Source organism: Tachypleus tridentatus, chromosome 1 (assembly GCF_004210375.1).
Source record: "Tachypleus tridentatus isolate NWPU-2018 chromosome 1, ASM421037v1, whole genome shotgun sequence".
In the NCBI taxonomy this organism is placed as follows: domain Eukaryota; kingdom Metazoa; phylum Arthropoda; class Merostomata; order Xiphosura; family Limulidae; genus Tachypleus; species Tachypleus tridentatus.
The window spans coordinates 128,910,659-128,925,144 of NC_134825.1; the positions used below are offsets into that span (position 1 = coordinate 128,910,659).

Here is a 14,486-nt window from a genome sequence, read left to right on the forward strand (position 1 = left end):
TGGTTATTATGCTTATTTGTAGCTGTTTTTATTTTGCAGATTTGCGCTAGCAGAACAAACAGAACCTTAACTTCCAGTCGTAAAGTGTTACTCTTTTGTAAAGTAATCATAAAAACAGTATTCCCTTAACTTAAGGGAAGGTATAATGGTAAAAGCTGAGCTTTTGTTTAAACACAATACCTTCAAAAGACAAAATGGAGAAGTCAGTAATGTAGAGATTTTGTTCTTCATGCGAAGTCGAGACAGCTTAGTCTGTTATATGATTAGGGGGCCTCAGTCGTTCTGAAGCCCCGGGCAATATTCAGTTAAGGGGACTCATAATAAGAAAACACAGAGGAATATTAAAAGTCATAGCATTGGGGCCCCTCCTGTGTGTAGAGCCCTGGGCTCTACATAGGTAAGACTGCCTATGTATATGATCATTAGCTGGATCAAATGCTATGTCCACCTACATTTCTGTCTTGTTTGGTCACGTCTTGAGACGTCCGATTAATGTAAATGTTTGGTTGGGAACATTTTATAAGTATTGAAACAAATATTGCAAATAGATGTTAACATCATCATTAAACTGTACATGAAATATTAATTATTGAAAATATAGTAATGTAAGAGCATAATACTAAGTCAGGTAACATTTAAGTGAATCATGTAACCTCATATCCCAAAACAATAAATGATAAAAAAACAAACAGCTTTCCCAACAGTGATGCCAAAATTCGCGATGACAATAAACCCACTTATAGTTAAAATGTATTTTCAAGACGGCTGGTATGGGTATTGAAACTTTTATTAAAGTAAAGTACAGAAAAACGTTTCGACCTTCTTAAGTATCTTAATTAAAGTTATAATGCCCATACCAGCCATCATGAGAATACATTAATGACACCAAAACTGTGCACAGTACTTTATCGAAGGAAAAGATGTTATACGTAATACTTTCTCGCTACCTTTGGTATAAAAGTTGCAGTAATTCGATTTTTTAAAACTCGTGCTTAAATTGAAACTCCGAAAATGTCATGTGCATGAGGTTAGTAGTTACATAATTATAAATTAAGTATAGCTCTTGACAACTAGTTTAACTACAAGAAAATATACCCGATAGGTAAATTATTTTAAGGATTTTTTTAACAGTGTGGTTCATGATTTGTAGACTATGGTCACTGACCATCTTTTGTTTTCTGTTCTACTACATTGCTTTTATGCATTATTTTATGCATTATATCATTCTTGAAAAAAGTTAGTTGAACGACCATTTCCATTGCGAACAAGAAGAACTCATTAATCGCCATGACACTTGAAATTATTTTATGTAGGATTAAAGTAAATTAAACTATGAGATCTGTTTTCCTTTTGATTACTTATATTTTTGAGGGCCAGCAATACCAAGCGTGAGGAGTGAATATACCTGATTCAATGTTATTACTGGCCTGGCATGGCCAGGTGGTTAAGGCACTCGACTCGTAATCTGAGGGTTGAGGGTTCGAATCCACGTCAAGCCAAATATGCTCGCCTTTTCAACCGTGGGTGTGCTGTAATGTGACCGTCAATCCCACTATTCGATGGTAAAAGAGTAGCTCAAGAATTGGCGGTGGGTGGTGATGACTAGTTGCCTTCCCTCTAGTCTTGCACTGCTAAATTAGGGACGGCTAGTGCAGATAGTTCTCGAGTAACTTTGCCCGAAATTCAAAACAAACCAAACCAAGAAAATCAATGTTATTACTCAACAGGAGTTTTACCAGTTTATTCTCACAGTGAAATTATTTTAGGCGGATTATAGTAAATTAATCTATGAGACCTTGGACACGGTCAAATGCACGGTTTGGTCTCCTAATTACAAAACTGTAATTAGAACTCAAATTGGTTAAGAGGTGACAGATCTATGAACTAAAAGTTTGCAATTGAAAGAAAAAAAACGACAACAAAAAACCCTAAAACTTGGTGCTATTGTATTAGCCGCTCTGCCACAATTAAAAACAACAACAAAAACTATGATTTTAAAATTGTATTATATTTGTGTTATTAAGTATTTATTGTTTTATCCACAATAATTCTTGTAGTGTGTATTCTCACTGGTGACTTTTTTTTTTCTTGACTTTTAATTTGCACTTTGGAGAGGGGGCTGCATAATTTTGAACTATTTTGATACTTCTATGGCGTTGGTGTATTAGTGTAATTTTAGTTGGGTTGGAAATTGAGTGAATTGTATAAGCTGAAGATTTGATGAGTTTTCTTGAGTAATAATGTTTTAATTCATTTTTATTTTATTAGGAATCATCAATAAGTTTTAATCTTAACTTTAGTGTCCGTGGAAAATGTCAAGATGGAGATTGAAATCATTTTTGTTGAAAAATTTCGTAAAACTGAAAGGAACAAGGAACTCCTCAAGTCATTTTACACGTACTTATTACCATTCAGTTTCAGTTGCATGTGCACGGTATAGCCATTTTAGTAAGTATGTGTCTCCATCATGAAATCAGATCTGACATTTAACAACTTTTAATATATTTCGTACAGAATGTACCAGTTTTATAAAAATTGATCATATTTAGACATATTGAAACGTCATCCTTTAGAAAAACATAGATGAAATATCTAAAGTTTTCACTATTTTCAAAACAATTCAAGTTCTTTTCACAATAAACAAATGACACGAGTATTTTATATTTTAGACTTATTGGTTATGTAAAACTAAGGACATGCAAATAGTCCATACCATCACAACAGTATTTAATACAATAATGTTTCTAATTAAGAAATATTGTTTTGAGGAAAGGCAATCTATTATTCACTTTAAAGAAACAGTGATGCAGCTTTTGATTAGATTGTTTATTTTTATTTAACCTTTTTTATAACATTTCAAATACACCTTAACAAAAACAAACACCACTGAACAGCAAAGAAGAGCACTTCATCTATTGAAATTAAATAATAAGTATTAGACTAAGTTAAGAACACAGGCAGTGAAATTACAGACATTTCAAGACAAGAATAACAGGATATGGTTTCATAAAATACCAAATGACGATCAAAACTTAAATGATTTTATTCATGAAATATTATGTAGAATTGAAGGTTATATACTGCATAATGTGAAAATCTTACAAAATTTCCTGAAATGCCAAATATCACCCTGAAAAGAATTGTGGAATAATTCATAAATTATCATAGTAAAAGATGACAGAGGAGGTAAAACCATGATTATGTAAAGAGAAGATTATGAAAACATGTTTAAAAAGTGCATAAGTGATTCAATCAAATTCAAAGAAATATTTTAAAACCTAAACAAACATTATGTAAGACAATTGAATAGTCTACTTTTAAGGTTAAAAAAGAACTGATATCCATGGGCTTCTTAAGAATTTTTTCTATGGGGAGGGGAAGGGGATATTAATGTAAAATTGTGAATTGACTAAAAAAAATCATTCATATTCTGAATGAAAAAAGAATGAATTATGTTTCTAATGTTTCAGTATCCTCTCTTGCTTGCTCAGTATTTTGCAAATTAGAGACAGTTACCTAATGATAGACACAAAAGCAATTGCAGTAAAAATTTAAAAAAATAAACATTCCACTTTGGTTCTTTTTAAAAAATATTCTTTTAAATAGTAAGAATTAAACATAGATAGAAATAATATAAAATTAAAGTTAAGAGTAGAAATGAAATAGTAATTAATATAGACAACATATTATTTTACAAAGTAGTTCATTACCTTTGTTAGCAGTAAAGATATTTAATAATAATATCCTATAAATTGCTAAATTATTTACACTAATCTGTTTTTCTGCAACTCTAAGTTGTGTCTTTTGACTTTTAAAAATTGTGTAATAGCTTTAATTATATTGTGTTGAGTTGTATAATGTTTTATAATCAACAGGTGTTATTTATAAGTAAACTAAAAACCCTTAACACATTGGCTGCCACATAATAAATTATGTACAGATAAAATCAAACATTCAAAAGGTGTCAAGAAGCTGTCATTGCATCCAAAACTTGTATGCCACAAGAGAAATTTGGCTTTGAGACTTAATTGTTTGTGATACACTGATGTGTAGCATCACTGACATCCATAACCAAAAGTAGGTTGTGACCCACCAGTGGGGCACATGGCAGCCAACGTGTTAATATATAAATGAAACTTTACATCATAAGAATATTGGGTGTTTATGTATTTGTTTGACAACAGGATATTAAAATTTTAAACAAGAGATAATATTACCTATTTTATTCTAATAGATGGACAGTACAGGAATTTATCTAAAACAAATTGGTCTTCAATTGTATTAGGCCTTAGTGGTTTTCATGGCAATCAACTTGGATCAAGCCATCTTCTTTTTTCCAGAGTAATGTCCTTAGGTAATATACAAAGCAAAGTTTCACCATTACAGGCCAAAAGGAGAGTCACAAGAAAAAAACCAAGTATGGCAGCTGAGGAAGACTCCACTCAGGTAACATAACACCAGTTGTAGTAGTAAAAAGAGTTTTATGTTCTCATATGGAATACAATTGTGTCAGATGTTTTCTAGTCAAAAAAGCAAGATTTACTAAAGTAAGTTTCAGAACAGACATATAAATTATAAATTGGACATGCTTTTTGAGGTAACATGAAAGTACATGTAATATAAAAACATTGACTAAGATACTTATTTTTAACTATTTGTTAGTGAATCTGAACTTTTTCTCTTTCATGAAGATTTAGTTAAGTGATCAAAATTTGTATTATTTTTAACTCTTTTATATCATCATTATAATGACTTAATGTGGCTACAATGATTCTAATAGTAAAGGTATACATTTCATTGTTCATTTCTCTTTGCTACAGCTTCATTTTTATTATGAATCATACATAAATTAGACCTGTTCAATAAACTTTGATACAAATTAGTCAAGACCATAATTTAATTGGGTGTTCTTACAATAGAAATGTTTATCTGGTTATAGCTACTGAGTTGGTATGCACTTGTGATTGTGTGGCTATAGTGTTAACTGCTGTAGTTATTTTACTTCTAACAAAATGTTTTTAATATAAACCTATATTAACTAAATATTGTTATTTATGTTTCATAACTTACCACAACTCTTCATTTGGTGATTTTAAAAAAAGTGTAAAGTGAAATAATGGATTTTTACTGTTTATGTTTTCATCCCATATAATTTGTTTTGGGGAATTCCTGTAGTTCATAAGTGTAAAAAAAAACCAAAAAAAACATTTCTCAAATATACATAATGATGACCTATTCTTGCTTAGTTTTATATTGATGCAGTACTTATTTTACTTATATTTAAACTACATAGTATGAGTATTTGAAAGTGATAAGAAATGTATTTAGGGTTTCTGATTTTCTGTTTTAATCAATTGATACCCCAGTACAAGGAAAGAAAAAAAATAAAGGAAATCTATTCAAAATACCAAAAAACACTTAAAATGATTACTTGATTCATGTTAACTTCACATCTTTTCTAGTGCAATAAGTTATGCAATATCCCTTATTCCTGACTTGTAGCTAACATTGATTCATTCTGAACACTTTAAATGTACTTCGACTACTGAATGGAAGTAACAGTTAGACTAATATGGAAGCACTATTAATACTTTAATAAGTTATGTAATAGGAATTAAAGTAGATCTTGTGTGGAGAAATTTGAGAAAAACAAAACAAATAATCTTGTATGATATTAAAAAAAAATGAAAGGTCTGAAATAAAGTGATTTCAGGCTATTTGTATAAAACCTGAGCAAAAGTACAAAAAAGGTTATATATGTTTTTTTTTATATACGAGGGCTGTTCAATAAATACGCGGACTGTTCGAATTGCGCGGCTCCGGTTGGTTCCAGGGGAATCCGCTTGGTGTCGCTAGGTTTGCACAGATCAGCTGATTAGCTACGCGGTTTTAAGTGAAGTGAGATTTTTTCGTTTGGCGGATTTCAGAATGAATGACCTGAAGGAGCAACGACTTGCTGTGAAATTTTGTGTTAAACTTGGAAAATCTGCAACTGAAACTTTTGCTATGCTTAACACGGCTTACGGTGATGTTGCTATGAAGCGTACGGCATGTTTCAAGTGGCATGAACGTTTTAAGGATGGTCGACAGTCCATTGAAGATGATGAGCGTTGGACGTCCTTCCACGTCAACTGACGACCCACACGTCGACAAAATCAACACCCTGGTGCGGGCAAATCTTCGTCTGACTGTCAGGGAGCTTGCTGAAGAGTGTGGGATATCAGTTGGATCTTGTTACGAGATTTTGACCGAAAAATTGAACATGCACCGCATTGCTGCGAAATTCAGCCCTCAGAACTCGTGAGTTTTTGGCCAAACACTCGATCACTGTTCTTCCCCACCCCTCCTACTCACCTGACCTTGCTTCTTGCGATTTTTTCTTGTTCCCCAAACTCAAAATACCCTTGAAAGGAAGAAGATTTGAGACAATTCCCGAGATTAAGGCAAATGCGACGAAGGAGCTGGAGGACATTACAAAAGAAACGTACCAGGACTGTTTTAACAAGTGGAAACACCGTTGGGATAAGTGTGTGCGTTGGGGAGGAGAGTACTTTGAAGGGGTCCCAGACCTGTAACTTCTAAATAAAGTACATTTTGTTTTATGACGTCAGTCCGCGTATTTTTTGAACAGACCTCGTATATTTACTATATGCACATTCACATGCACACACATACAGTTTCGTAATATGAAGTTTCAATGGTCAGGATCATTCTAATTTTTGTTAGAAAAATTGTTATGTAAAATTTGATATTTTTATAATCCCAAATATACAAAACAGTAAAAATATAGCTGGGCTTACAAGCATTGTGAATCAGTATATTTAAGTTTCACTCACATATTGTTTGATTTTTTAAATTATCACTCAATATTTTAAACATTCATCACTGTCACGGAAAAATTGTTACTGATAGAATAGTTACAGTAAAACATTGTGAAAGAATAAAGTTAATCATCAGATTTATTATTGGTCAAGTCGTGTGTACTTCAGGTTTTAATTTATAAGATCAAAGTATAATTTTATTTTACAAGCAAGACTACTAAGAGGCTTTTAAAGTTGAAATTATACTTTTGAATTATATCTGCATAGAGATAAAAATGGCCTGAGAAGTTATTTCTTTGTGATTTCAAAACTATTTGTACTTTTTGTGAAACAAGTAAATTCAGTGTGGAATTAAATTGAATTTTGGTTTGTTTGATAAAGAAAAGATGCTGAACTTTCAGTAAGGGATGTGAAGAAAAATCAGTATATTAGAGTGATAATTAATTCAAATGCAAAATTGTATATCAAACCTTTCAATTATTCTTCTGGATGTTTGTCAAGATACATATCATGTTGGTATTTTCACTGTTTCTATACTGTATGTTTTTTTAATGATTATTATTTGCATTAATGATTAAAATTCAGGTGATTCAGCACTATAATCACAAAATATTGTTTCACATCAGAATGGACAATTTTACTGATAGAATATTTGACATTTCTGGCCATGTTGCTTAAAGTATATACTTTTTAAAAATGAATTATAATCTCTCTAGTTTTATTTTCAGTATTTCTGTAAATGCAACCAAAAATCCTATTTGCTCTACCACAAGCAAATTTCTGGCCATGTTGCTTAAAGTATATACTTTTTAAAAATGAATTATAATCTCTCTAGTTTTATTTTCAGTATTTCTGTAAATGCAACCAAAAATCCTATTTGCTCTACCACAAGCAACAGCACACTGCTTGAATGGCTTAAGAACCTAATCAACCATTAAACCAAGATCCTTTTTGTTCATGACACTGTTAAGGTTTTTCTCATCCAAATTATGGTAACCAGTATGTATTATCTTGCATTTATTATAATTAAAATCCATCTGCAATTTATTTGCCTGATTCAATAAATTATCTAAATCATTTTGAAAAACAGCAGCATCCTATTCACAGCCACCAACACACAACACTTTAATATCATCAGGAAATTTAAGTAATTTATTGACCATTTCTTCGTCTGTGTCATTGACATAAGTAAAAAAATGTAAAAGTCCTAAGACTGAGCTCTGAAGAACTCCCACTTGTGACATTAATCCATTTTGACTGAACTCCATTTATACCAGCCTTCTCTTTCTTGCATCCAACTGCTTTTTTATCCAATTACCTCATATTAACGAAGATATAATTTTTTTTTTTATCATTATGTTGATTGGACTTTACAATATTTTCACCAAGTAAGCCAAAAGAACCTGCCAATGAAAGAACACATTACAACCATTTTTATAACATTAACTGGTGCATATTTTTATATACATTTTAAAAACATGTATGTATACTTTTGTCACCTCAGAATGTTGTCAAAAAAAAGTAGGCAAAAGTGAAAAAGAATTTGGCTCAATATTACACCTATTACTGTAAAGTATTATAATTAGCTATATCTATAATGTATTTTGTTTAATTTAGCTAGAGAGTGGACAATTTAAAGATTAAAGAAGTTGTAGAAATATCTAGAACAAGTTAAGAAGGCAGAGAGTTGTATCATTAAAATTGTATAGTTATTAAAGACAGCTTGTAAATTAGTTGGTATGTTTTCATCACAGCTGTAAAGTTGTATGAGGAAGTTCATAATTTTACATTAATCCTAGTCTTGTTAGAAAGGTTTGAAGTAATTTGTAATATAAGCCTACAACAGTTTATGATGGATAACTATTCAATATCGTAAAGATGTGAAGAATAAAATAACTAATACCTTCTTATTATGTTGATCACATTTAAGAGTTATTTTCATCAGATGATTTAGAAAGAACATACAAATAAAAGAAATACAATAACACAGTATTATATTATATTAGTGCAGAATTTATGAATTTAAGGTTTAGTCATAAATTAAGTATGTGAATTATTTATTGTTTGTTAGAGTAACTACTTATGTATTTGTAAAAAATAATCTTAAATTAACCATATCTTTTACATACCTGATTTTGTTAAACAGTAAAATAATACAGTGACAGAAGGTATGAACAATACCAGACTAATGAAATCTAGTCTGTGTTGAACATGAGTAACCACAGCACACAAGAGTATTTTTATTTTATGTGATAAGTACCAAAAATTAAGTATGCTATTCATGTTTCACTAAACACTTAATCTAGTTCTTAACAAAGATCAAGATGTGAAATATGCAAATTATATAATATATATATACTGAGAGAGTATTATCGTTTACAAACATCACACACACACACACCCTTGTAAGATAAGCTAAAAGCTATTCAACAAGACTTGTATTTCAACAAAACCTGCACTAAAATTGGCATGGTTTGACATTTTTAGAGCTCATACAAATATTTTGTATCTGACATAAAATATAATTTTAGTATCTTTACTCAAATATTAGCTCAGAAAGTATCAACAAGTTTCCATTTCTGAATTAAAATAAACCAACCTAAATTTGTGTTTTTACCATGCCATTTTTAAGCTGTACATTTAAGAGGTTAAAAGTGTATGTATTTTATTTTGTAACCTGATCTAGGACTGGTGGAGTGTTGTGGCTTACAGTACAGCTGAAGAATATGATCTGAATGGTCTTATAGATGGCTTGAATAGACAAGGCCTTTATCAACAATCAGCAGTGTCTGAAGATATGAATGATGTGTTGCATATGTGTGCAAAGTATCAAGTGGGCAGAGAACCACGAGAAGTATATTTTTTTAGGTATGCTTGAAACTTGTATTGACCAACATCTGTATTTTTGTTGGTTACATTTGTAATAATGAAATTCTTTCAACTTCAAATAACATGCTTTCATGTGCTACATTTTAAGGTTTTTGTTATTTTTTGTAAACACCAGTTAATTGTATCATAATTATCTTTAAACAATGTGTATAATTTAATTTGAATTTAGTTATAATGAAGTATCAAACTGATTTTTCAAATTGTAGTTATACCTTAATTGTATAGTAAGATAAAACTAGATAAAAGTGTTGAAGAAATCATTTAAGTTCTCAGGAATACAGTGTTTTGACAACTAAGTGTTTTTGTTTTGTTTTTATAAGAAAAGTTTGTTATATATGAAAGTATGAAAAATTGATGAAAATTGCTGTAACAGAGAAATAAAAGACTTCATGTACAGAATAAATATTCACCCTCGTGCTCATTAGAATTAACTTTATGTTGAAGATGACAATAGGGGAAAATGCTATTAATGGTTTTAAATTGTTCTGCTTGTTTAATTTTTTATATATATATTAAATATGAATGTATGTATATTTCACTTTTTATCTCTAAAACTAAGTATTTCTTTTCAGTGAAGGATCTGTTGTTTTCTGGAATGTGCCTGAAATAGAAGTAAGTAAAATTATTTCTGTTTGTACAACAATATTGCTGTTTATGTAACATTGTTTTATGCTGACTGTAGCTTTTGTGTATTTTGGTGAAAGTTTAGTGACAGACCTTGGAAGTTTGTGTAAAATACTATCACATAATTTTCTTATATTTCTCCACTGTAAATTTCTAAAGAGACAGTTAAGTCAGTATTTAAAGATCTTACACAGATTCTTTAAAACCTTGAAAATGTTTGAAAAATTGCATTTTTTATAAATTTAAGACCTTAAAAACATATATTTTTTATTATTGAAGTTTTGGAAGAGAATGTGTATTTATTTGTGGCAAAGCCACATTGGACTATTTGCTGTGTCTACTGATGGGAATCTAATCTTTGATTTTAGCATTGTAAATACAAAGATTTTCCACTAGGGATATTTTGGAAGAATTTTTGAAAATAGTAACCTCTATTAAAAGAGGTACATTGTTAACTAACTTGCTGATTGCTGTGTAGAAAAAATCTGATATTGTCAAACAGTGATTCATGAAAAAAAACAACAGTATATACTATAAAGGTATTCAGAGAGTGCTTCTTCTCACTGCAGTTTCTTTTTCCTTTTCCCCTTTTTGCAGAAACCAACCTAAAATACACATTTCTTAACCTTCAGATATATAGGTTTACTGCCAAGCTTTTTTTTTCCCTTTGTGTCAATTTATTTTTGAGTTTGACCATTTTTTGAAATTCCAGTTGTCTGCATACCATTCTCTTGAAAATGGTGGACCATCAATGTAACACTGAGCTTTGAACTACTTTCACCAAGAGTGAATCAGTTTGACCGTGGGGATACATTTCACCATTGTACCTGATCTGATTAATATTATATGAAAATATTTCAAGTGCAGTTAATGTCATCACATTTGGCAGAAGTATACTTCCAGTCACTATAAATGTTCAAACCTTGCTACAATATCTACATGTGGAAACGTTCAGAGACTAGAGGGGCACTTAATAGAGTGCATACCTCTGTGACATTAGTGATCATGTATGACCCTAAAAAATGAAAGTGTGTCTATATTTCTTTGATTATTAATAGACATGGACTGTTTTGGGGAGAATAATAAGGAATAACATTCTACACATGTCCAACAAGTTTCATCAAAATCAGATTAATTTTGATTAAGCTATAGAGCAAATGTAGTGTAAAAAATATGACCCCATGTTTATTGAGAAGGTGTTTGTGAATTTATGTGACCTTGATCTTTGACCTTAACCCTTCAAAACTAATCCCTTGTAGGTTGGGTCATAGTCGAAATATATGTCAATATTTTTCTACATCCATTTAGCCTTTTTTGAGAAAATAACAAATGAAAACATAGCCTCTGTCTTCTGTTAGTAAGGGAGTTCACATATTCTGTTCTTCCCTGCTGATAGTTATGCTTTATAATTAACATTTTAATTTGTTACATAAGGATACTACAAGGGATTACTGTAGAGAGAATTCAATTGTAAAATCAGTGTTGAATATACACATTGGAAATTCATTGGTATCAGTTTTTTGTTATATTACAAACTTTTGAGAAATACAAAAAAGTGTTAATCTACAAACTTACATTCTTTAACTCATCTTATTATTTCTATACTACTTCCCAGTGGACAACAATATGACTGCAGACTTACACTGCTAGGAGCTGGGTTTTGATATCTGTGGTGGGCAGAGTGCATATTGCCCATTGTGTTGCTTTGTGCTTAATTCCAAACAAACAAATTTCCCACATTTTGTTAAAATTAAATGCCAATAAAAATAAAGATGTTTGGTAAAACATAATTCTGGTTGTATGTAGAGTTTGCAGATAGATTGTTTGTTCAATTTATGAAGTATTAAGAGGTAACTATATATCGAACTCAGACCTAGTTATTCTGGACATGGAGAACATGTATATATTGTATGCTTGTGTATCTGTCCATAGAATATGTAAAATATGAGCTGAGGTTAATTCTGAAAAAATAAAGTTATCGGTTTTTGTTGTTCTACTTAAACATTGTTAAAAATATTGTTTAAGAAAACATGAAGTAATAATATGTGAAAAAACATTTTGCATTTTCTTACAAATTCTGTCAGTCTTAAACCTCCTTTGTGTATCATAACATTAAGATAAAAGTGTAATATAAACCTTTGGGAAATTTGATAGATTTGTGTGGTTTGAAAAAATTGTGTGCTCTGTCAATATTTGTGGCTCAGAACGGATGATAGGGGTATAAACATTTTTACTGATCTTTATCAGAGAACAAATTTCGACTTTCCTAAGCCATCTTCAGGTAAATCTGAAAATGACCAAGGAAGGTTGAAATGTTGTTCTCTGCTTTATTAGTAAAGGTGCTGATACCTATACCAGCTATTCTGAGAATAACGATCGTTACATTAGTAAATATCATTCTGCCGATAGCAAAAAAAGTGTGAAGAGAAAGAAGAAAACAGTAAGGGATCTTATGTACATATACTAATTGAGCACTGTTTTATTTCATGCAACTTATCAAGTATCTAGACTATTTTTATGGTACACTTTATTAATATCATTCATCGTGTGATCCTATCAAACTGAATTGAAACCAGTATATCAGACTTGAAATCATCTGAAGATAAACTGTTAAAAAAATTGGTACATTCAAAAACTGACAAAGGTTTTCTGAAAATGTATTTCTGTGGTGTTTGTTTTTCACATTTGATTTTATACAAATTGTAGTGAATTTCCCATTATGTGGCTCATCAGCATTTCAGAAATATTTTCATGGCAAAGTTGAATATTTTCAGCAACAAGCAGTGCTGAAATTTTTAAAGGACTATGAAACAAACTCATATGATGAAAGTATTGTTTCTGAAGAAAAGGAGGTAATGGAATACTTGTATACAGAGTAAGTTTATTTTTTTCTGTTCTTTTTGTTATTCTTAATTTTCTAGCATAAGAATAATTTATTTTAAAATGCATGAAATTTAACTTCAGGAGAAATTAATTTCTCAACACAAAACAGTAAATCATTTTGAATCTTTGTTCTTAAGAATTAAGAGTTATGGTAAAATAAGACAAGTGCTGCTAAATTGCACAATGCTGGCCTATTTTGTGGACTTGTTAAGTTCAAACGTGAATGGTAAATGAATCCTGTGCTACTGTGATTGTGTGATTCATAATCTGTTTGGCTATGAAATTTTAATATTGTATGATAAAGTAATTTTCTGGAACATTGGGTTTAGAAAGTATTGAATGTAAATAAATTTTGAAGTATATTTTGTTATGGAAGAGTAGATGTAAGTACATATTTATAAGTGGAAGCAACTGAATTGATAAGAATCACATTTTAAGTAGGACTTAATTTTTGAGTTTGATAATTTGTTATAGCCCTTACATGTTTATATGAATAGAACTTTAAGTTATATACTTTTAATGTACTTAATAATAGTTTAACTGCTTTTCTCCTTTTGATATACTGATATGTATGGAAGTTATTCTGTATCATAACATTGCAAAAGGTATTTTCTTTAAGATTGTACAGCAGCTACTGTTTGTCAGTTTAACCAAAAATGATTTTATTATTTACATCATATTTTACAAGGCCTTTTCCTTATCATATTCTATTAAATCTACTATTAATTTTTAATGGAGGTAGTTAAAAGAAAAATGTAGACTTACCTCTTGACATTAATAATTTGGATGCTTCAAAATCTTAACACAATTCACCATAAAAATACAATTGAATAATACTCAAAGTATAAGAGCTAGAATATTAAAATACCAATTTTGTGATTTCTTTAGCTTAATTTTTTCATACATACAGACTGCATTACTTTCAGTTTATGATTTGTAATAATAGATAAATATACATTGTATATTTGAATTGTAAAATTGCTGATTTGTTGATTTATTAAACCCATGAACACAGTTCTGTTAGCTTCTTTTCTTACATGTTTTTATAATACAGGTAAATGTAAAATGTTAGCTTAAAAACATACTTATAACTCATTATTTGTAAGTAACTAAATATCTGAGTTCCAGTTCATATACTATATATTTTTCCTTGCTGTCTTATTATTATTATTATTGCTGTCTTATTAACTGTATTATTGTTTTATTTGTTCTTGTTTTAAACTTTGAAAGTTGCAATCTATATATTTTTTTAAAATGCGTATTTTGTAC

The 14,486-nt window shown here is 30.1% G+C and overlaps 1 protein-coding gene across 11 annotated transcripts in view; it reads left to right on the plus strand.

Moving 5' to 3' along the window:
• The first annotated feature begins 2,125 nt into the window (after nt 1–2,125).
• The window catches only part of LOC143223429 (required for meiotic nuclear division protein 1 homolog), a 44,467-nt gene continuing 32,106 nt past the window's right edge, over nt 2,126–14,486 (plus strand). For 2 of the 11 annotated variants that reach the window (XM_076451443.1, XM_076451449.1), the window contains exons 1-5: nt 2,126–2,448; nt 4,235–4,446; nt 9,508–9,689; nt 10,283–10,322; nt 13,109–13,209. In XM_076451443.1, the coding sequence (XP_076307558.1) occupies nt 2,313–2,448; nt 4,235–4,446; nt 9,508–9,689; nt 10,283–10,322; nt 13,109–13,209 (671 nt within the window). In that variant the 5' untranslated portion in view covers nt 2,126–2,312. Of the gene's footprint in view, nt 2,453–4,234; nt 4,447–9,507; nt 9,690–10,282; nt 10,323–13,108; nt 13,210–14,486 lie in introns of all 11 variants that reach the window. The other 9 variants (XM_076451416.1, XM_076451425.1, XM_076451398.1 and 6 more) reach the window with 7 other exon arrangements.